The sequence below is a fragment of the Labrus bergylta genome, chromosome 9 (assembly GCF_963930695.1).
Source record: "Labrus bergylta chromosome 9, fLabBer1.1, whole genome shotgun sequence".
Lineage (NCBI taxonomy): Eukaryota > Metazoa > Chordata > Actinopteri > Labriformes > Labridae > Labrus > Labrus bergylta.
The window spans coordinates 16195957-16217200 of record NC_089203.1 but is presented as its reverse complement, the minus strand read 5'-3'; the positions used below and the strand labels follow the sequence as shown (position 1 = coordinate 16217200).

The following is a 21244-nucleotide window of genomic DNA, read 5'->3' as shown; positions in this document are numbered from 1 at the left end:
CTTTATAGGTAAAACTCTTTCTATGTGGGCTGTGGCCCGGAGACAGGTGCAGTGCTGGTTACACACAGAGTTGTTTATTGCTTAAAGTTGTTATCTTTCTGCCAGTAGTTTAATCATGGAGTGTGTTTTTTATGTATAAATCTTTTGATACTCAATTTTTACTTTTTTTGTGGGTTGGGGGGCAGGTTGTATTGCCATCATGTTCGTTCTCACATTAATTTTGATAGAAAAGTGTTGATCTTTCTAATCAGATTGCAGTTTGTCTGGTACTTCCTCCGTTTGTACTCTAAGAGACGCTGTTGATCAGTAAAACCGAGTCTAGTGTGGTTGCTGGTATGTAGGAGGGAAAGAGGAGGGAGAAATACAGTGTTCATACCAGGGTGCACTCGATGGAAATACAGTCGATTTGAAAGAGCCGTTTTTCAGAACTAATAATCGTTTGTAATTGATGCAGTATTGTTGGACTGGATTGTAAATATATATTTCCTGTCGCTGGGGAATCATTTTCAGTTACTTTGAGGATTTTCACTCCGTGCGCCATGGGGATACGCCAGCACGGATGGGGAAAATGGCTACTCTGTGAGACACTTACATGGCAATTATTCAATCTTGTGTTCATGGTTTGCACCATCAACGGTCAAATCCGTTATTCAATACCGGAGGAGATGAAGAAAGGTTCTCTGATCGGTAACATAGCCCAGGATCTTGGTTTGGATCTGAAAAGGCTCCGTTCCGGCCGGGCTCGTATCGTTACTGGAGAAAACCATCACTACACCGAGCTGAAGACAGACAAAGGGATTCTAGTTGTGAATGAAAGGATCGACAGAGAAGAGCTCTGTGGAGACGTGACACCGTGCAGCTTCAGCTTCGAAATAATTTTGGAAAATCCAATTGAACTGCACAGAGTGACCGTAGAAATATTAGATGTGAATGACCACTCGCCAACATTCAAAAGTAACGTAATTAATCTAGAAATTAGTGAATCTGCAACAATATTATCTCATTTCGACTTAGAAAGCGCATATGACCCCGATTCAGGGATTCACGGCTTGAAAAATTATGTTTTAACTCCGAATGACAATTTTGTTTTAAAGCAACAGTCCAACGCTGATGGAATCCAATTTGCTGTGATGATTTTACAGAAGCCATTAGACAGAGAGATGCATCCACACCTCACTTTGAAACTCATTGCAGTAGACGGAGGAACGCCTCAACGATCTGGTACAGTAAATATAGAAATTACTGTCCTTGATGTCAACGACAATCCTCCTGTTTTTAATCAGTCCATTTATTCTGCTGCAGTGACAGAAAATGCCCCAGTGGGTACATATATTACAACTGTAAATGCTTCAGATGCCGACAGTGGGTCGAATGGATTGATTACATATATGTTTTCCAATGTTAAAGGAAAGTCTGGAGGACATTTTGAAATAGACAGTTTATCTGGTAAAATAACTGTTGCTGATGTAATAGATTTCGAGAAAGACAAAAAATACGAAATCAGAGTAATTGCTAAAGACCAGGGCGGCCTTAGTGACGCAACAAAAGTCGTGATTGACGTCGCTGACGTAAATGATAATTCTCCAGTTATAAATATAATGTCCTTCGCCAGCCTGATTTCAGAGGATGTCCCTCCTGGCACGACTATAGCTGTTTTTAATGTCAAAGATGCAGACTCTGAGAGAAACGGTCAAATAACATGTTCATTAGATTATTTTCTTCCCTTCAAAATCCAGTCTTCTTTAACAAATTATTACAATTTGCTTTCAGATGTACCATTTGATCGTGAAACAACACCAGAATATAACATAACCATAACTGCAACTGATTTAGGGTCACCCCCACTTTCTACAAAAACTACTTTACTGCTAAAGATTTCTGATGTAAATGATAATTCTCCACTCTTTACTGAACAAAAATATTCTGCTTTCATCATAGAAAATAATGTCCCCGGCAAAACAATATTCAGCGTGAGTGCACGAGATTCTGACTGGCATCAAAACGCTAGAATTTCATACTTTTTGGAAGACTCGCAGGTTAGTGGCAGCCCAATATCGTCTTATGTTTCCATAAACACCGAAACTGGAGTCCTACACGCAGTGCGGTCTTTTGATTATGAACAAATTAAGCTGCTTGAATTCACCGTCAAAGCTCAAGATGGAGGCTCCCCTCCACTCAGCAGCAATGTGACAGTCAAAATAGTGATCCAGGACCAGAACGACAACCCCCCTCAGGTCCTGTACCCAGTCCAGACTGGTGGATCAGTGGTGGCTGAGATGGTGCCTCGTGCAGCAGATGTGGGCTACCTGGTGACTAAAGTGGTGGCTGTTGATGTGGACTCTGGACAGAATGCCTGGCTCTCGTATAAACTGCAGAAAGCCACAGACAGGGCGCTGTTTGAAGTGGGCTTACAGAATGGAGAAATCAGAACTATCCGCCAAGTGAATGATAAAGATGCTGTGAAACAAAGACTGACTGTTATAGTGGAGGACAACGGGCAGCCGTCTCGTTCAGCTGCAGTCATTGTTAACGTGGCGGTGGCGGACAGCTTCCCTGAAGTGCTGTCTGAGTTCACTGACTTTACACACGACAAGGAGTACAATGACAACCTGACTTTTTACTTAGTGCTGGCTTTGGCTGTAGTATCCTTCCTCTTCATCACGTGTGTAGTGGTTATTATATCAGTGAAAATCTACAGATGGAGACAGTCTCGCACCCTGTTTCACTCTAACCTCCCTGTGATTCCATATTATCCACCACGTTACTCAGACACTTTGGGCACAGGGACTCTCCAGCACGTGTACAATTACGAGGTGTGCAGGACGACTGACTCCAGAAAGAGTGACTGTAAGTTCGGCAGAGCTGGTAGTCAGAACGTGCTGATAATGGACCCCAGTTCTACAGGGACCATGCAGAGGATACAGAGTGAGAAGAGCATCCTGGATGAACCAGATTCTCCTCTTGAGGTTAGAATGCTTTAAAACAGCTGCAGTGTTTTCATAATTATTTTGAAGTTATACACATTCTGAAAGTGATAGAAAGCTTACCATACCATATTCATTTTAATTAATACTTGTTTTAATGTGGCAATATTTGAATATATTTTAAGTGGTTTAATTACTTTGGAATTTGGGTATCGGTCACGTGATCTTTCGCCAAATTATCTGTAAATGTATGCTAACCTCAACCTCCTTTCTAAAACACTGCATGATTTTATTTTTTCCAATAGTTATGGGTTTGCTTCGTCGTAAATTGTAGTGTTGATAATAGAAAACGCAGATAGATTGTTTTTATTGTTCCATATATTTCCAAATATACTTTATTTATCTTATACAAAGAGGTTTTGCAGTCTAATGATTTTAAATGTGTCACATTTAATTCTCTTCAGGACTTCAGATAGTGACATAAATAGTAGAGCCACATGTTGCATACTTGCTATTAACTGTCGTTTCCACTGTTAGATATATGGCTCTTATTTGGTTCTCTATTTTATTTAGCCATAAACAGCATCATAATATAGTAACTACATTATCCGTGTTTTGCCCCTTTGCAGTAGTACATTTTGAATTTATATCCACTGATCCCTGGCACACTTGAAACATTACACAACAACAATTTCTCCAACTGTGTTTACATGTTCTCTATGTACATTTTTACTGTGATTTATCAGTTAAAAGGATTCATTTCGACGACCTTTTTCCGTTTAAAATCATTTGTAAATTCCAATATATTACTGGAGAAGATTTATCTTAACACAATTTTAGATTGTTTAAAGTATCTTCTTTTGAGTTATATTTTAGTTAGTCTTCTGTAGTTTTGTTATGTGGACTCTTAGGGCCGCTGTTGACCAGATTGTCAACGGAAGAGAGCAGGTTTGCAGCAGCACCTCCCTTCTAACGTCGACACAGTACAGACAGAACTCGACGGGGAAAAGGCTGGCGAGCCTGGCTGCGGGATTTCTTTTTTTTAAAGAGGAGAAATTTCGACTGGTAAAGCATTTTAACAACAAGTGACTCTTGGAGCTGTTCATATGATATTTACATTTTGAATCTGGGGTGTATTTGGTGTTTGGATTACAAACGGACTGTGGAGCCTCACTGAGGGACAAATCTGAAAGAACAATGAATTGGCAAGTACTGTTGTTTATGTCGCTGCTTTCACTCGACTCAGTTTTCGGGCAGGTCACCTACTCTATTCCGGAGGAAATGGCGAAAAACTCTTTAGTGGGAAACATAGCGCAGGATTTAGGTTTGGAAAGTAAACGTCTGATTTCCGGCAAAGCTAAGATCTATACGAGGAACAGCAACGAGTACATCGAGCTGAACAGAGAAAGAGGAGTCCTCCTCGTCAAAGAGAGAATCGACAGAGAGGTGTTGTGCACAGAGACTGCGCTTTGTGCTTTAGATTTCCAGATTATTTTAGAGAATCCAATGGAATTTTACAGTGTTACTGTCCAGATCACAGATATTAACGATAATGCACCAACCTTTGAAAAAAAAGAGATCCAATTTAAAATAAGCGAGTCAGCCGTGATCGGAGCTAAATTTGTGCTGGAAAGAGCTGTGGATCTAGATGTTGGTAATAATGGTGTTCAGAACTACGAATTAAAACCGACTGATAATTTTGCTCTAAAACTGCACAATAACGCTGACGGTAATAAAAACGTAGAGATGGTGCTACAGAAGCCTTTGGACAGGGAGAAACAGGAGCAGATATCTCTGGTCTTGACTGCTGTAGATGGAGGAGATCCGCAGATGTCAGGAACAATGCTTATTGTTATCACAGTTTTAGACGCTAATGATAATGCCCCTGTTTTTACACAGCCAACATACAAGGCTACAGTTACTGAAAATTCACCTAAAGGCACCGTTGTTGCCACTGTTACAGCCTCAGATGCAGATCAAGGCTCATACGGTAAAATAACATATTCAGTCACGAATACATTAGAAAATGTCAGAAAAATGTTTGAGGTGGATCAGGAAAACGGAGAAATGTCTTTAACTGGAAACATTGACTTCGAAAAGTCCAGACATTTTGAGATAAATGTACTTGCCAGTGATGAAGGAGGACTTACAGACTCCTGTAAGTTAATTGTTGATGTAATAGATGTAAATGACAACAAGCCTGAAATAAATATAATGTCGAAGTCCACTGTATTATCAGAAGATGCCAAACTTAATACAGTTGTGACAATGATAAATATTGAGGATCTAGATTCAGAAGAAAACGGCATCGTCAAATGTTTTGTTAAAGAAAATATACCTTTCATTTTAAAAACATCTTCAAATAATTTCTATAGTTTAGTGACAGACAGTGAATTGGACAGAGAGATCGCTTCTCAGTATAACATCACAGTGACGTGTTCTGATGAGGGAGTGCCCTCTCTCTCCAGCAGCGTCACTCTCACATTACAGATCTCTGATGTGAATGACAACGCGCCTGTCTTTGAGAGGAGCTCATATGAGGCCTACATTGTAGAAAACAACACACCAGGCCTCTCTATATTCACAGTGAAAGCCAGAGACGCTGACTGGAACCAGAATGCCCGTGTTTCTTACATCCTGGAGGACTTCTCTATTAACGGAGTGCCAGTCTCCTCATATGTTTCCGTCAGTGCTGATAGTGGAGTCATCCATGCAGTTCGCTCTTTTGACTACGAGCAGATCAAAGACTTTCACTTCCGCGTCAAAGCACAGGATGGAGGCTCCCCTCCACTCAGTAGCAACGTGACAGTGAAAATAGTGATCCAGGACCAGAACGACAACCCCCCTCAGGTCCTGTACCCAGTCCAGACTGGTGGATCAGTGGTGGCTGAGATGGTGCCTCGTGCAGCAGATGTGGGCTACCTGGTGACTAAAGTGGTGGCTGTTGATGTGGACTCTGGACAGAATGCCTGGCTCTCGTATAAACTGCAGAAAGCCACAGACAGGGCGCTGTTTGAAGTGGGCTTACAGAATGGAGAAATCAGAACTATCCGCCAAGTGAATGATAAAGATGCTGTGAAACAAAGACTGACTGTTATAGTGGAGGACAACGGGCAGCCGTCTCGTTCAGCTGCAGTCATTGTTAACGTGGCGGTGGCAGACAGCTTCCCTGAAGTGCTGTCTGAGTTCACTGACTTTACACACGACAAGGAGTATAATGACAACCTGACTTTTTACTTAGTGCTGGCTTTGGCTGTAGTGTCCTTCCTCTTCATCACGTGTGTAGTGGTTATTATATCAGTGAAAATCTACAGATGGAGACAGTCTCGCACCCTGTTTCACTCCAACCTCCCTGTGATTCCATATTATCCACCACGTTACTCAGACACTTTGGGCACAGGGACTCTCCAGCACGTGTACAATTACGAGGTGTGCAGGACGACTGACTCCAGAAAGAGTGACTGTAAGTTCGGCAGAGCTGGTAGTCAGAACGTGCTGATAATGGACCCCAGTTGTACAGGGACCATGCAGAGGATACAGAGTGAGAAGAGCATCCTGGATGAACCAGATTCTCCTCTAGAGGTCAGACTGATTTAAGATTGTTTTTATGCACCTTTACATTTTACATAATTTAAATCTCAAACACCGAGTTTTTGGTATAATGGATGCAGGATGTCAAGATTTGATCATCACCCCATTGTTATCCTAAACCATCTATTCAGTAGTTCTATTTAAGCAGTTTCCTACTTTGAGTTCAAGTGTGGGTTCATTCCTTAACTTAACATTCCTGATATACAATAATGTCCTACTATGGTTTTATGTGACTTTGCTTTGTGTGTGGACTCGCAGCTGGTTTTCTATACTGCCTGCAGAACTCAAACACGGACTCTGTCAGGCGTTGGTCACTTATGTTAAACCAGACGAGTACTCAATAGATTCATGAGTTTACATTTGCTTTCGTGGCAGGTATAGGTCGTTTCTGGGGGCATCAGTCTGTTAAATGTTGTCTTAATTTCGAACATCATTTCGTGTTTTGTTGAGAGGACTTGTGCAGTGATTCTTTTCAGTAAGCAGTATATATTTTCAGGACCTTGGAGAGAGACAGTTACTTTATCAGCTCCTTTCACCTCCAATCACTGATAGCCATTTTTACCATTTTTTTTCTCCTAAAAGTACAATAACAGTTGAGTTTCATGATTTTTTGACGAACTTGATCATTTTGTGTGATCATTTTAAATACTAAAAAATACGTTTATTACTTCGTCTTTACATACAATTCTTGTATTAAAACGACTGCAATAATGGCTAAATAGTATTACAAAACATTCAAATTATTCAACGGTTTAATCGTTTTATTTCAACTACATTTCAGCTCACTTTCATTAAACTTTAAAAAGGTTGTAAGCAAGAGTTCTGAACAAAGAGTCATCTGAGTTGGTTTTCTGCAGTTTTATACTGTGAACTCTTAGGGCCGCTGTTGACCAGAATGTGAACGGCTGACAGTAGGGTTGGAGCAGCACCTCCCATTGTTCATCTACATAATAAAGAAAGAGCTCGACGAGAAAGAACCACTACCATATTCGTGCAGGATATTTTGAAAGAAGACGTGAAATTTCAGTCTTTGTCCGCTTATGAGGAAAAAAATGACGAGTTAGCGTTCATAACTGGAATCGATATCAGACTAACGGGATACGACACTGAATCATACGGAAACGTTTCGGCTGAACAATGACAGGGCAAGTTCTGCTGTTTTTCTGTCTCCTCTCCGTCGGATCAGTGCTGGGACAAGTCAGCTACACTATTCCGGAGGAAATGGCCAGAGGATCTTTAGTCGGTAACATTGCACAAGATTTGGGTTTGGAAACGAAACGTCTGGCATCCGGTAAGGCTCGGATTTATACCAGAGACAGCGACGAATACATGGAGCTGAACAGAGAGAGAGGAGTCCTCCTTGTTAAACAGAGAATCGACAGAGAGGCGCTCTGCAGACAGACGACGCCGTGTGCTTTGCATTTCCAGATTATTTTAGAGAATCCAATGGAATTTTACAGTGTTACTGTCCAGATCACAGATATCAACGATAACGCACCTACATTTGAAAAAAGTGAGATGCAATTTAAAATAAGCGAATCCGCAGTGATTGGAGCTAAATTCGTGCTTAAAAGAGCTGTGGATCTTGATGTAGGAATCAACGATCTTAGAAACTACGAGTTAAAACCGACTGATAATTTTGCTCTAAAACTGCACAATAACGCTGACGGTAATAAAAACGTAGAGATGGTGCTACAGAAGCCTTTGGACAGGGAGAAACAGGAGCAGATATCTCTCGTCTTGACTGCTGTAGATGGAGGAGAGCCGCAGATGTCAGGAACAATGCTTATTGTCATCACAGTTTTAGACGCTAATGATAATGCCCCTGTTTTTACACAGCCAACATACAAGGCTACAGTTACTGAAAATTCACCTAAAGGCACCGTTGTTGCCACTGTTACAGCCTCAGATGCCGATCAAGGCTCATACGGTAAAATAACATATTCTATTACAAATAGCTTAGATGATATCAGAAAAGTGTTTCAGGTAAATGAAAAAAATGGCGAAGTTACTGTAATTGGAAATATTGACTTTGAAGAATCGCGAAACTATCAGATAAATTTGCTTGCAAGTGATGACGGAGGGCTCACAGACTCCTGTAAGTTAATTGTCGATGTTCAGGATGTAAATGACAACAAGCCGGAAATTGACATAATGTCAAAGTCAACTGTTATTTCAGAGGATGCCAAACTTAATACCGTTGTTACAATGATTAACATCGAGGACAAGGACTCAGGAGAAAACGGAAAAGTGCAATGTTTTATCAATGAACATTTACCCTTCACTTTAAAAACATCGACGAATAATTTCTATAGTTTAGTGACAGACAGTGATTTAGACAGAGAGATCGCCTCTGAGTATAACATCACAGTGACGTGTTCTGATGAGGGAGTGCCCTCTCTCTCCAGCAGCGTCACTCTCACCTTACAGATCTCTGATGTAAATGACAACGCGCCTGTCTTTGAGAGGAGCTCATATGAGGCCTACATTGTAGAAAACAACACACCAGGCCTCTCTATATTCACAGTGAAAGCCAGAGACGCTGACTGGAACCAGAATGCCCGTGTTTCTTACATCCTGGAGGACTTCTCTATTAACGGAGTGCCAGTCTCCTCATATGTTTCCGTCAGTGCTGATAGTGGAGTCATCCATGCAGTGCGATCTTTTGACTACGAGCAGATCAAAGACTTTCAGTTCCGCGTCAAAGCGCAGGATGGAGGCTCCCCTCCACTCAGCAGCAACGTGACAGTCAAAATGGTTATCCAGGACCAGAACGATAACCCCCCTCAGGTCTTGTACCCAGTCCAGACTGGTGGGTCAGTGGTGGCTGAGATGGTGCCTCGTGCAGCAGATGTGGGCTACCTGGTGACTAAAGTGGTGGCTGTTGATGTGGACTCTGGACAGAATGCCTGGCTCTCGTATAAACTGCAGAAAGCCACAGACAGGGCGCTGTTTGAAGTGGGCTTACAGAATGGAGAAATCAGAACTATCCGTCAAGTGAATGATAAAGATGCTGTGAAACAAAGACTGACTGTTATAGTGGAGGACAACGGGCAGCCGTCTCGTTCAGCTGCAGTCATTGTTAACGTGGCGGTGGCGGACAGCTTCCCTGAAGTGCTGTCTGAGTTCACTGACTTTACACACGACAAGGAGTATAATGACAACCTGACTTTTTACTTAGTGCTGGCTTTGGCTGTAGTGTCCTTCCTCTTCATCACGTGTGTGGTGGTTATTATATCAGTGAAAATCTACAGATGGAGACAGTCTCGCACCATGTATCACTCCAACCTCCCTGTGATTCCATATTATCCACCACGTTACTCAGACACTTTGGGCACAGGGACTCTCCAGCACGTGTACAATTACGAGGTGTGCAGGACGACTGACTCCAGAAAGAGTGACTGTAAGTTCGGCAGAGCTGGTAGTCAGAACGTGCTGATAATGGACCCCAGTTCTACAGGGACCATGCAGAGGATACAGAGTGAGAAGAGCATCCTGGATGAACCAGATTCTCCTCTAGAGGTCAGTTTTACCTGAAAGAAAATATTTCTTTTCACACATAGGTTCGATATCCTGTCTCTTGGTTGTAGAATGTTATAAATTGATCTCATTGGAAGTGTTTGGCCATATTCATTTATTCAGTCAAGTGAGCTCATCTTCCCTATGACTCAGTAACGTTGGCTACATAGTTGCACTTTTGCGTATTATAACAGTTTTGTATTGACTGAATATGAGTCAACTATTTTACCATACTTCTGAATGCCCTTGTTGATTTGTGTCCCTGGGATTCATATCATTGTAAGAATAAGTTTTTTTTCTCTCTCATTTCAATAGATGTCGCAGCCTTGCGCTTTCTATTACTGGAAATGCTTATAGTGTTGAACCTATTTTTTTTTTTTAATTTCAGCACCTCGGACAGCGCCACAGTCTGTCTCATTTCGAGAGGTTTGGATGTTAAACTGTCAAACTATTCATGGCTGCAGGGTGTTCTGTTTAAATTAAAAAATAATTTCATAGTTTATAATTAATTTAGAATATATATTTTTAGTCTTGATAGTCTATACATTTGCTTAAAGAGATAAAAACAATGATTTATGAATTTATGTGCCTGTACACATTTACAATAGACTGCATAAGAACACTTGGTGGCCCCCTCTTTAATCTTTGAAAAATTAAACACTTGTACACCACTTGACTTTACATGGTAAGATATGATAAATCCTCAGTTTAACTGCGGTGTTTCCTAGCAGTTGGTAGCACCCGATTTAACAACATCCATTAAACCCTGGATGTCTTTCTCGGCTGACTTGTCCATGATACATCAGTGGGTGATACGTGTTAGGTATATGTACTCAATTATTTTGATTTACAATTTTACAAACTATAGACAACTTGGAAAGGGGTGTGATATTATAGCTTTACAATGGCATTGTGTACAGAGCAAGTTCCGGTAGCGTGTGTGTGTGTCCGTTAGAATGCCTGTTTATCTGTGTTTCTGTCTGTTTGGGAGAGAACGAGATAAAGGAAAATTGCCTTTTTTATTTCATTACTTTTTTACTGACCTCTCAGGCTGATACAAACATGTTTTAAAAACCTACATACCTGTAATTTTTTTTAATATACTGTTTGTAGTAAATCTGACGCCTGCACATATGACTTGGAAAGATGAATAGAAAATATTTCCCTTTTTCCTCAGTATTCTGTAGTTCAGCATATTGAACTCTTAGGGCCGCTGTTGGCCAGTCAGTGTGAGTTCAGGAGAAGTATTCAGCAGTACCTCCCCCATCATGTATTAAAGCTCGAGAGGAAAACAGGAGGAGCAGTGCATATTTCGGAGATCAGAGATCTAAACGTATATTTGGACGAATATTGTTCTTCTAAAATTGTAACTTGTGGATTTTTGGGGATGATATCCATCCTGGGGACATTCAAGGATTCCCTCTGAAGATCAGAAATCATTTTACTGGAATTTGTCTCGTTACATTTTGCAGGAACATGACGGAGAGAACAATGACACGGCAAGTGCTGCTCTTTATCGCGGTTCTCTATTTCAATTCTGTTGTTGGGCAGGTCAGCTATTCCATCCCAGAAGAAATGCCAAAAGGCTCTTTCGTTGGGGATATCGCGCAGGATTTGGGTTTGGATGTGAAAAGGCTGAGATCAGGAAATGCTCGCATATATACGGGAGACAGTACGGAGTACATCGAGTTGAATAAAGAGAAGGGGGTCCTCCTCGTCAAAGAGAGGATAGACAGAGAGGCGATCTGCGCACAGGCGGTGCCCTGCGCTTTGCATTTCCAGGTCATCCTAGAGAATCCTATGGAATTTTATAGTATCACTGTCCAAGTTATGGATATTAACGACAACGCCCCGATTTTTAAAAGGGGGGAAATGAAATTCAGAATTAGTGAGTCAGCTATCACAGGTGCAGTGTTCTTGTTACAACAAGCAATGGATCTGGATGTTGGTGGTAATGGCCTTCAAAGTTACATGTTAAAGCCGACCGATAACTTTGTTTTAAGGCTGCAAAATCAAGCAGATGGAAGTAAGATGGTAGAAATGGTTTTACAGAAACCTTTAGATCGAGAAAAAGAGGATAGTCTATCGCTTATATTGACTGCAGTGGACGGAGGTGAACCGCTGCTCTCCGGGACAGTTCAGATTCACATCAGTGTGCTCGATTATAATGACAATGCTCCAGTTTTTACACAGAAAATCTACAAATCTATCATAAGAGAAAATTCACCCCAGGGGACGCAAGTAGTAATCGTCAGTGCTTCTGACTTAGACGAAGGTCCCAATGGCAAAATATCTTATGCTATATTGAATCTACTGGACAATGTGTCAGAATTGTTTGAGATAAACAAAGAGACTGGAGAAGTTACACTGATTGGCAACACTGACTTTGAAAAAAAGCGACAATACCAAATACATGTCCAGGCCATTGATGAAGGAGGATTAACTGACTCATGCAAAATTATAGTTGAAATAACTGACATAAATGACAACATACCTGCTATCAATGTAATGTCCAAGTCCAGTGTAATAAAAGAGGACATTCAGCCTGGCACTGTTGTTACAATGATAAATATCCAAGATCCAGACTTTGGTGAAAATGGAAAAGTAAAATGTTATATTAACGACAATATTCCATTCACAATTTCATCCGCATCAAATAGTTTTTTCAGTTTAACAACAGACAGTGATTTAGACAGAGAGGTCGCTTCTCAATATAACATCACAGTGACGTGTTCTGATGAGGGAGTGCCCTCTCTCTCCAGCAGCGTCACTCTCACCTTACAGATCTCTGATGTGAATGACAACGCGCCTGTCTTTGAGAGGAGCTCATATGAGGCCTACATTGTAGAAAACAACACACCAGGCCTCTCTATATTCACAGTGAAAGCCAGAGACGCTGACTGGAACCAGAATGCCCGTGTTTCTTATATCCTGGAAGACTCCTCTGTTAACGGAGTGCCAGTCTCCTCATATGTTTCAGTCAGTGCTGATAGTGGAGTCATCCATGCAGTGCGATCTTTTGACTACGAGCAGATCAAAGACTTCCACTTCCGCGTCAAAGCGCAGGATGGAGGCTCCCCTCCACTCAGCAGCAACGTGACAGTGAAAATAGTGATCCAGGACCAGAACGATAACCCCCCTCAGGTCCTGTACCCAGTCCAGACTGGTGGGTCAGTGGTGGCTGAGATGGTGCCTCGTGCAGCAGATGTGGGCTACCTGGTGACTAAAGTGGTGGCTGTTGATGTGGACTCTGGACAGAATGCCTGGCTCTCGTATAAACTGCAGAAAGCCACAGACAGGGCGCTGTTTGAAGTGGGCTTACAGAATGGAGAAATCAGAACTATCCGCCAAGTGAATGATAAAGATGCTGTGAAACAAAGACTGACTGTTATAGTGGAGGACAACGGGCAGCCGTCTCGTTCAGCTGCAGTCATTGTTAACGTGGCGGTGGCGGACAGCTTCCCTGAAGTGTTGTCTGAGTTCACTGACTTTACACACGACAAGGAGTACAATGACAACCTGACTTTTTACTTAGTGCTGGCTTTGGCTGTAGTGTCCTTCCTCTTCATCACGTGTGTGGTGGTTATTATATCAGTGAAAATCTACAGATGGAGACAGTCTCGCACCCTGTATCACTCCAACCTCCCTGTGATTCCATATTATCCACCACGTTACTCAGACACTTTGGGCACAGGGACTCTCCAGCACGTGTACAATTACGAGGTGTGCAGGACGACTGACTCCAGAAAGAGTGACTGTAAGTTCGGCGGAGCTGGTAGTCAGAACGTGCTGATAATGGACCCCAGTTCTACAGGGACCATGCAGAGGATACAGAGTGAGAAGAGCATCCTGGATGAACCAGACTCTCCTCTAGAGGTCAGACATTTAAGTTATTCTCATTTAAGTTTTAAACAGAATGCAACACGTCGAAAAAAATTGTAAACTTGACTTACTAAATGAGTACTTTAGTATTTCTTGTGGAATATGGGCTCATTCAGCAGACACTTTAGATTTTGTGTCCCCCCTCTCCTGGTTTTTGAACTTGTCTTCATATTTTATCGAAGTTGATTTGTGATAAAGCATGATACATGTTTCCTTGGATTCATTTCTGAGTGTTTCTTTGTTTCACTTATCGCCGTTTGAACGGTATGATTTGAACGACTTGAATCGATTATTTTGACTTTATTTTACTAAAAAGATAATTAATTATCGCTGGAAATGGTACACTCATAAGTTAAGCTGTCAAGACCATGACTGTCTTTCTTTCAGTACGTGCATAAAAACATAGCAGCTCCAGGAACAAATTTGGGCCTGTTTTTGTTAAGAATTTGCATGAGCCTCTTGAAGGATGAAAACAATGCTGCCTGGTTATGAATGGGGTAAATTTTCAGTTTAAATTCAGCTCTGCTTGTCTTCTATAAGGTTCAGCATTTGACGTTAAATCGCTGGCATGTTTTGTACATCTGGTTTCTCTTCCAACTGAGGGGCTACAATACTTCTTAACTTGCAGACATTCGTGTAGTACATTAGATTGAACTCCTAGGGCCGCTGTTGGCCAGCCTGTGATATCTGTGGGGCAGGTTTGAGCTGATCCTCCCCCATCGTCTTTCTTTTCTTATACCAGAGGGATACAGACACGCATAGCGAATATTACAGAGAGCAGCCATTACCAACACGGACATCTACAGTAAACTGGTTATCACCCATTCTTCTTTTTGTCGTGTATGTTGAGGAAATACAAAGGATTTTCTTCTGCTTACATTGGGACAGCAGTGGGATTCGTGCTTGATGGAAATGCCTGACAGAACAATGAGGTGGCAAGTGCTGTTGTTTATCTACATCATTTCTCTGACTTCAGTGCTCGGGCAGGTCAGTTATTCCATACCCGAGGAAATGGCTAAAGGCTCATTAATCGGTAACATCGCTCAGGATTTAGGTTTGGACCGAAAAAGACTTACCTCGGGCAACGCTCGGATTTTTACAGGAGACAGCGCAGAGTACATTGAGCTGAACAGAGAGCGAGGGGTCCTTCTTATCAAAGAGAAAATAGACAGAGAAGCACTCTGTGCACAGACGACGCCCTGCGCGTTGCATTTCCAGGTTATTTTAGAAAATCCCATGGAGTTCTACACTGTTATTGTCGAAATAAAAGACATAAATGACAACACACCGATGTTTGAAAAATCTGACATGAAATTTAAAATAAGTGAGTCTGCCGTAATAGGAGCCAAATTCTTGTTAGAGAGGGCAATAGATCCCGATGTTGGCTTAAATAGTCTACAGAGTTACTTTCTGACAAAAACCGACAATTTTGCACTAAAATTGAAAGATCAGCCTGATGGAGAAAAGATAGTTGAAATGGTTTTACAAAAATCACTTGATAGAGAAAAACAAGAGGAGATATTTTTAGTGTTGACTGCTGTGGATGGAGGGCAACCAAACCTGTCTGGTACAGCACAGATACATGTCACAGTTTTGGACGCTAATGACAATGCACCAGTTTTTACTAAGACGATATATAAAGCTGCAATACCTGAAAACTCACCTAAAGGGACCGTAATAACCAGAGTCAGTGCTTCAGATGCGGATAAAGGATCATATTCAAAGATAACTTATTCGATATCTAACGCTGCAGCAGATGTTAGGGACATGTTTGAGATTAATGAAATAAATGGGGATTTGATCTCGAAAAGTGCTGTAGATTATGAAAGGGCACGATACTATCAAATACACGTGCAAGCCAGTGATGAAGGAGGGCTTACAGATTCATGTAAGGTAACTGTAGAAGTGATCGATGTTAATGATAACAAGCCAGTTATAAATATAATGTCACAAACTAATGTAATTCTCGAGGACTCTAAACCAGCAACAGTCGTGACTATGGTCAATGTTCAGGACTTAGACTCGGGAGATAATGGCAAAGTTCATTGTACAATGAATGAAAACATTCCTTTTACATTAAAACCGACATCGAGTAATTTCTTTAACCTTCTAACAGACAGTGATTTAGACAGAGAGGTAGCCTCTGAGTATAACATCACAGTGACGTGTTCTGATGAGGGAGTGCCCTCTCTCTCCAGCAGCGTCACTCTCACCTTACAGATCTCTGATGTGAATGACAACGCACCTCTGTTTGAGAGGAGCTCATATGAGGCCTACATTGTAGAAAACAACACACCAGGCATCTCTGTCTTCACAGTGAAAGCCAGAGACGATGATTGGAACCAGAATGCTCGTGTTTCTTACATCCTGGAGGACTCATCTGTTAACGGAGTAGCAATCTCCTCATATGTTTCCGTCAGTGCTGATAGTGGAGTCATCCATGCAGTTCGCTCTTTTGACTACGAGCAGATCAAAGACTTCCACTTCCGCGTCAGAGCGCAGGATGGAGGCTCCCCTCCACTCAGCAGCAACGTGACAGTGAAAATAGTGATCCAGGACCAGAACGACAACCCCCCTCAGGTCCTGTACCCAGTCCAGACTGGTGGATCAGTGGTGGCTGAGATGGTGCCTCGTGCAGCAGATGTGGGCTACCTGGTGACTAAAGTGGTGGCTGTTGATGTGGACTCTGGACAGAATGCCTGGCTCTCGTATAAACTGCAGAAAGCCACAGACAGGGCGCTGTTTGAAGTGGGCTTACAGAATGGAGAAATCAGAACTATCCGCCAAGTGAATGATAAAGATGCTGTGAAACAAAGACTGACTGTTATAGTGGAGGACAACGGGCAGCCGTCTCGTTCAGCTGCAGTCATTGTTAACGTGGCGGTGGCGGACAGCTTCCCTGAAGTGCTGTCTGAGTTCACTGACTTTACACACGACAAGGAGTACAATGACAACCTGACTTTTTACTTAGTGCTGGCTTTGGCTGTAGTGTCCTTCCTCTTCATCACGTGTGTGGTGGTTATTATATCAGTGAAAATCTACAGATGGAGACAGTCTCGCACCCTGTTTCACTCCAACCTCCCTGTGATTCCATATTATCCACCACGTTACTCAGACACTTTGGGCACAGGGACTCTCCAGCACGTGTACAATTACGAGGTGTGCAGGACGACTGACTCCAGAAAGAGTGACTGTAAATTCGGCAGAGCTGGTAGTCAGAACGTGCTGATAATGGACCCCAGTTCTACAGGGACCATGCAGAGGATACAGAGTGAGAAGAGCATCCTGGATGAACCAGACTCTCCTCTAGAGGTCAGTTAAACAATGTAGTCTGTCTCCGTATTTTATCTTTCGTGCCGTAATTTTTATTGACAGTTACCGTCTGGCGTTGTAGTTCAATTTTCAGTACCATGGATAGCGTCTGACTAGGAATCTCAAAGTACTCTCCCTCTCTTCCCCTCTGTCCTAATTGCTCGCGTGTGTGTGTGTGTGTGTGTGTGTGTGTGTGTGTGTGTGTGTGTGTGTGTGTGTGTGTGTGTGTGTGTGTGTGTGTGTGTGTGTGTGTGTGTGTGTGTGTGTGTGTGTGTTATTGGTTTCTGTACAACAATGTAGATATTTAGACATATATGCTTTTGAAACTGCTGTTGCGCACGAAAATGCAGAGGGGTTCTGGGATTATATATTTTTTTGGCGATATGGTTTAACTGCAGTAAACTTTGGTTATGGGGTCTTGAAAACTATATTATATCTGGCTCATTTCATCCTTTTCACCAGTGGTGTATTTACCCATCTGTGTCCGCTTTGTGCATGTGTTTTCGATTTTACACTGGGACCTTTATCATTTTTTATTGAATCATATTTCGGTTTATATTAGGATTTGTTCCTGTGATCAGGTCTTGGTGTTTCAGTAATGATGACAGATAGGAATGAGAGGGATTGTATGATATTTTGATTCAGCGAATCATGTTTTAGAATGGATTTTGTTGTACCATATTAAATTACCTGCTAAATTGTTATCTCAATGCTATGTCATGTAGTTCAGTCTATTGAACAGAGAGGGACGCTGTTGGCCATCGAGTTGCTGTGGAAACGTTTGTTGCAGTACCTCCCCTATAGCTGAACATATTAAATGGTCAAATCCAGAGAGGCAGAGTTAAGAGCTGGGACCGTCGTGAACAGCGCAGGTCGGGACTGCACAATGGGATTTCTTTGTTCCAGAATTTAGGATAAGTGTCATCTCGAGGACCACATTTGTGTATTCAAAGCTCAAAATTGGAACCTAAGGGCGGAGAAACAGAGGATATTTCGCCTTTCTTCAAAGACATGGTGGCCGGAATGATGGGATGGCAAGTGCTGTTGTTTTTCTCAATGCTGTCTCTCGGTGTCGTGCACGGGCAGGTCAGCTATTCTATTCCTGAGGAATTGAAAAAGGGGTCTCTGATAGGCAATATAGCCCAGGATTTAGGTTTAGGTGTGGATAGACTCAGGTCCGGTAAAGCTCATATTTATACTGGCAACACTGATGAATATATTGAGTTGAAGCGAGACAGAGGAGTCCTCCTCATTAAAGACAGAATAGACAGAGAAGCTCTGTGTGGGCAAACAATGCCGTGCGCGCTCCATTTTCAAATGATCCTGGAAAACCCAATGGAGTTTTATACAGTTACCGTTGAAATTACAGATATAAATGACAACCCACCAACATTTGAAAGGGGAGAAATGAAATTTGAAATCTCTGAATCGGCCCTTACTGGAGCTCGATTCGTCTTAGAGAAAGCCATAGATGATGATGTCGGTGTAAACGGCTTAAGCAGCTACGCCCTAAAACCCAGTGATAATTTTGCTCTGAAAACCATCAGTAGAAGTGATGGGACTAAACATGTCGAGATGGTTTTACAGAAACCATTAGACCGAGAGAATCATGAGCATATATCATTAATTCTGACCGCTCTGGATGGTGGTGAGCCACAGCTCTCAGGGACAATGCAGATTGTCATCACTGTGTTAGACGCAAATGATAACCCACCTATTTGTTCAAAACCTGAATACAAAGCAAGTGTTGCAGAGAATGCTCCTGTCGGCACTATAATAACCACCGTTAGGGCCACAGATAAAGATAAAGGCAATAACGGAAAAGTAACATACACGGTGTCAAAATCCGGAGTAGCCTCTCTTTTCACAATAGATGATAACAGTGGTCTATTGACTTTGACTGGAAATGTGGATTATGAGAAGAGGAGACTGTATGAGCTGGACGTTCAGGTTTCAGATCAAGGAGGATTATCTGACGCATGTAAAGTAATCGTGGACGTGACAGATATGAATGATAACCCCCCCTCTATTAACATCATGTCCAACTCCAACACAGTATCAGAGAATGTGAAACCAGGGACGGTTGTAACTATGCTAAATATTCAAGATCCAGACTCGAATGATAACAGCAGAGTTATGTGTGTTATAAACGAAAATATTCCATTTGCTATTAAATCAACAACGAATAATTTTTTTAGCGTTGTAACAGACAGTGATTTAGACAGAGAGGTCGCTTCTCAATATAACATCACAGTGACGTGTTCTGATGAGGGAGTGCCCTCTCTATCCAGCAGCGTCACTCTCACCTTACAGATCTCTGATGTAAATGACAACGCACCTGTCTTTGAGAGGAGCTCATATGAGGCCTACATTGTAGAAAACAACACACCAGGCCTCTCTATATTCACAGTGAAAGCCAGAGACGCTGACTGGAACCAGAATGCCCGTGTTTCTTACATCCTGGAGGACTCCTCTGTTAACGGAGTGCCAGTCTCCTCATATGTTTCCGTCAGTGCTGATAGTGGAGTCATCCATGCAGTGCGATCTTTTGACTACGAGCAGATCAAAGACTTCCACTTCCGCGTCAGAGCGCAGGATGGAGGCTCCCCTCCACTCAGTAGCAACGTGACAGTGAAAGTAGTGATCCAGGACCAGAACGACAACCCCCCTCAGGTCCTGTACCCAGTCCAGACTGGTGGGTCAGTGGTGGCTGAGATGGTGCCTCGTGCAGCAGATGTGGGCTACCTGGTGACTAAAGTGGTGGCTGTTGATGTGGACTCTGGACAGAATGCCTGGCTCTCGTATAAACTGCAGAAAGCCACAGACAGGGCGCTGTTTGAAGTGGGCTTACAGAATGGAGAAATCAGAACTATCCGTCAAGTGAATGATAAAGATGCTGTGAAACAAAGACTGACTGTTATAGTGGAGGACAACGGGCAGCCGTCTCGTTCAGCTGCAGTCATTGTTAACGTGGCGGTGGCGGACAGCTTCCCTGAAGTGCTGTCTGAGTTCACTGACTTTACACACGACAAGGAGTACAATGACAACCTGACTTTTTACTTAGTGCTGGCTTTGGCTGTAGTGTCCTTCCTCTTCATCACGTGTGTAGTGGTTATTATATCAGTGAAAATCTACAGATGGAGACAGTCTCGCACCCTGTATCACTCCAACCTCCCTGTGATTCCATATTATCCACCACGTTACTCAGACACTTTGGGCACAGGGACTCTCCAGCACGTGTACAATTACGAGGTGTGCAGGACGACTGACTCCAGAAAGAGTGACTGTAAGTTCGGCAGAGCTGGTAGTCAGAACGTGCTGATAATGGACCCCAGTTCTACAGGGACCATGCAGAGGATACAGAGTGAGAAGAGCATCCTGGATGAACCAGACTCTCCTCTAGAGGTTAGAATGCTTTAAAACAGCTGCAGTGTTTTCATAATTATTTTGAAGTTATACACATTCTGAAAGCGATAGAAAGCTTACCATACCATCTTCATTTTAATTAATACTTGTTTTAATGTGGCAATATTTGAATATCTAAAAGTGGTTTAATTATTATGGAATTTGGGTATAGGTCCCGTGATCTTTCGCCAAATTATCTGTAATTGTATGCTAACCTCAACCTCCTTTCTAAAACACTGCATGATTTTATTCTTTCCACTAATAATGGGTTTGCTTCTTTCTTTTTATAGTTATTATAACAGCCGTAGCAGTAATAACAGTAGTAGTTGGTAATAGAAAACGCAGATCGATTGCTTCTATCGTTCTATATATTTCCAAATATACTTTATTTATCTTATACAAAGACGTTGTGCAGTCTAATAATTTTAAATGTGTCACATTTAATTCTCTTCAGGACTTCAGATAGTGACATAAATAGTAGAGCCACATGTTGCATATTTGCTATTAACTGTCGTTTCCACTGTTAGATATATGGCTTTTATTTGGTTCTCTATTTTATTTAGCCATAAACAGCATCATAATATAGTAAACTACATTATCCGTGTTTTTGC

The 21244-nt window shown here is 42.0% G+C and overlaps 7 protein-coding genes across 38 annotated transcripts in view; all 7 read left to right on the top strand.

The window, feature by feature from the left end:
* Window positions 1-21244, top strand: part of LOC109979913 (protocadherin gamma-A11-like) — a 312688-nt gene that overhangs the window by 175889 nt on the left and 115555 nt on the right. The window lies entirely within an intron of this gene.
* LOC136179935 (protocadherin gamma-A5-like) lies at window positions 536-3302 on the top strand. Its single transcript, XM_065958681.1, has one exon. It carries the CDS (start codon window positions 540-542, stop codon window positions 2979-2981), a length of 2442 nt encoding a protein of 813 aa, XP_065814753.1. The 5' UTR covers window positions 536-539; the 3' UTR covers window positions 2982-3302.
* Window positions 3369-6572, top strand: LOC136179940 (protocadherin gamma-A2-like). Its single transcript, XM_065958690.1, has one exon. It carries the CDS (start codon window positions 4122-4124, stop codon window positions 6519-6521), a length of 2400 nt encoding a protein of 799 aa, XP_065814762.1. The 5' UTR covers window positions 3369-4121; the 3' UTR covers window positions 6522-6572.
* LOC114920709 (protocadherin gamma-A2-like) lies at window positions 7248-10067 on the top strand. The gene has a single exon (XM_065958692.1). The coding sequence runs from the start codon at window positions 7653-7655 to the stop codon at window positions 10050-10052; it is 2400 nt and encodes a 799-aa protein (XP_065814764.1). The 5' UTR covers window positions 7248-7652; the 3' UTR covers window positions 10053-10067.
* Window positions 11491-13979, top strand: LOC109976097 (protocadherin gamma-A7-like). The gene is made up of 2 exons (XM_065958677.1): window positions 11491-11861; window positions 13155-13979. Exons 1-2 carry the CDS (start codon window positions 11511-11513, stop codon window positions 13974-13976), a joined length of 1173 nt encoding a protein of 390 aa, XP_065814749.1. The 5' UTR covers window positions 11491-11510; the 3' UTR covers window positions 13977-13979.
* LOC109976096 (protocadherin beta-4-like) lies at window positions 14823-17241 on the top strand. The gene is made up of 2 exons (XM_065958685.1): window positions 14823-15157; window positions 16445-17241. Exons 1-2 carry the CDS (start codon window positions 14823-14825, stop codon window positions 17235-17237), a joined length of 1128 nt encoding a protein of 375 aa, XP_065814757.1. The 3' UTR covers window positions 17238-17241.
* Window positions 18232-20655, top strand: LOC110006249 (protocadherin beta-16-like). The gene has a single exon (XM_065958688.1). The coding sequence runs from the start codon at window positions 18240-18242 to the stop codon at window positions 20646-20648; it is 2409 nt and encodes an 802-aa protein (XP_065814760.1). The 5' UTR covers window positions 18232-18239; the 3' UTR covers window positions 20649-20655.

What these genes read in the sequence shown, in the direction of transcription:
- LOC136179935 (XM_065958681.1), top strand. Translation starts at nt 540, where the DNA reads ATGGGGATACGCCAGCACGGATGGGGAAAATGGCTACTCTGTGAGACA.
- LOC136179940 (XM_065958690.1), top strand. Translation starts at nt 4,122, where the DNA reads ATGAATTGGCAAGTACTGTTGTTTATGTCGCTGCTTTCACTCGACTCA.
- LOC114920709 (XM_065958692.1), top strand. Translation starts at nt 7,653, where the DNA reads ATGACAGGGCAAGTTCTGCTGTTTTTCTGTCTCCTCTCCGTCGGATCA.
- LOC109976097 (XM_065958677.1), top strand. Translation starts at nt 11,511, where the DNA reads ATGACGGAGAGAACAATGACACGGCAAGTGCTGCTCTTTATCGCGGTT. An exon ending in TTTATAGTATCACTGTCCAA is followed by an intron (nt 11,862 to 13,154) that starts GTTATGGATATT and finishes ATAGTGATCCAG; the next exon opens with GACCAGAACGATAACCCCCC.
- LOC109976096 (XM_065958685.1), top strand. Translation starts at nt 14,823, where the DNA reads ATGGAAATGCCTGACAGAACAATGAGGTGGCAAGTGCTGTTGTTTATC. An exon ending in ATTTTAGAAAATCCCATGGA is followed by an intron (nt 15,158 to 16,444) that starts GTTCTACACTGT and finishes TCCACTCAGCAG; the next exon opens with CAACGTGACAGTGAAAATAG.
- LOC110006249 (XM_065958688.1), top strand. Translation starts at nt 18,240, where the DNA reads ATGGTGGCCGGAATGATGGGATGGCAAGTGCTGTTGTTTTTCTCAATG.